The following is a 703-nucleotide window of genomic DNA, read 5'->3' as shown; positions in this document are numbered from 1 at the left end:
AATTAGAGATACATTTTTGTCCGGCATATATGCATAACCAATGGAGTTGTGTGGTATCTTTCGGAAATCTGCTCCAGAAGACAAGTTGACTAGGTGGAATTCCGACAACTTGCGCGGCAGATATTAGTACCTACCACAAGTGATCGATCATCAGGAAAGGTGCTATAATAACGAGAAGAGTTAACCGCAAACCTCGCTGTTTGCTGTCCGATGGGACACACTGGCAAGCGAAACTTGCCACTCCCTTCGTGCATTGCGCCAATAATAAGCCTAATAAGAAAAACGTCACGAGAATCTTGGAAATATAAAAGGAATACATGACGTTATAATTAGAAAAAGACCGCTTATTTCAGGGCCGCGACAAGCTCCTTCAAAGGCGCGGGGTTCGCGCCGACCATCGTATCGACGCGGCGGCCGTTGCGCCAAAACTGGAAGACGGGCACGACGTCGATGCCAAGCGCTTGGGCGACTTCGACGCTGTCGTTTACGTCAATCTCGAGAAACTTGACCTCGCTACCGAGGCTATGGGCCAAGTCGTCCACGATCGGCTTCATCGACTGGCACGGCGGGCAGCCCGCGGCGCTAAAGTCGACAACGACCAAGTGATCCTTGTACTTGGCTTGCGTGAGCTCGTTGCGGAACGCAGATTCCGAGTGAAGCGACTCCATGTGAATGCCCATGATGGTGGTGTAGTGGTGGTGCT

The 703-nt window shown here is 51.1% G+C and overlaps 1 protein-coding gene across 1 annotated transcript; it reads right to left on the bottom strand.

The window, feature by feature from the left end:
- Nucleotides 1-296: 296 nt before the first annotated feature.
- SPRG_11497 (hypothetical protein) lies at nucleotides 297-688 on the bottom strand. The gene has a single exon (XM_012350503.1). The coding sequence runs from the start codon at nucleotides 678-680 to the stop codon at nucleotides 345-347; it is 336 nt and encodes a 111-aa protein (XP_012205893.1). The 5' UTR covers nucleotides 681-688; the 3' UTR covers nucleotides 297-344.
- Between the last annotated feature and the right edge of the window lie 15 nt (nucleotides 689-703).

The sequence above is a fragment of the Saprolegnia parasitica genome (genome assembly GCF_000151545.1).
Source record: "Saprolegnia parasitica CBS 223.65 unplaced genomic scaffold supercont2.66, whole genome shotgun sequence".
NCBI lineage: Eukaryota > Oomycota > Saprolegniomycetes > Saprolegniales > Saprolegniaceae > Saprolegnia > Saprolegnia parasitica.
This window is presented reverse-complemented; position numbering and strand designations above follow the sequence as displayed.

Bases quoted from the DNA above. Each gene is read 5' to 3' on its own strand.
- SPRG_11497 (XM_012350503.1), bottom strand. From the start codon at position 680: ATGGGCATTCACATGGAGTCGCTTCACTCGGAATCTGCGTTCCGCAAC.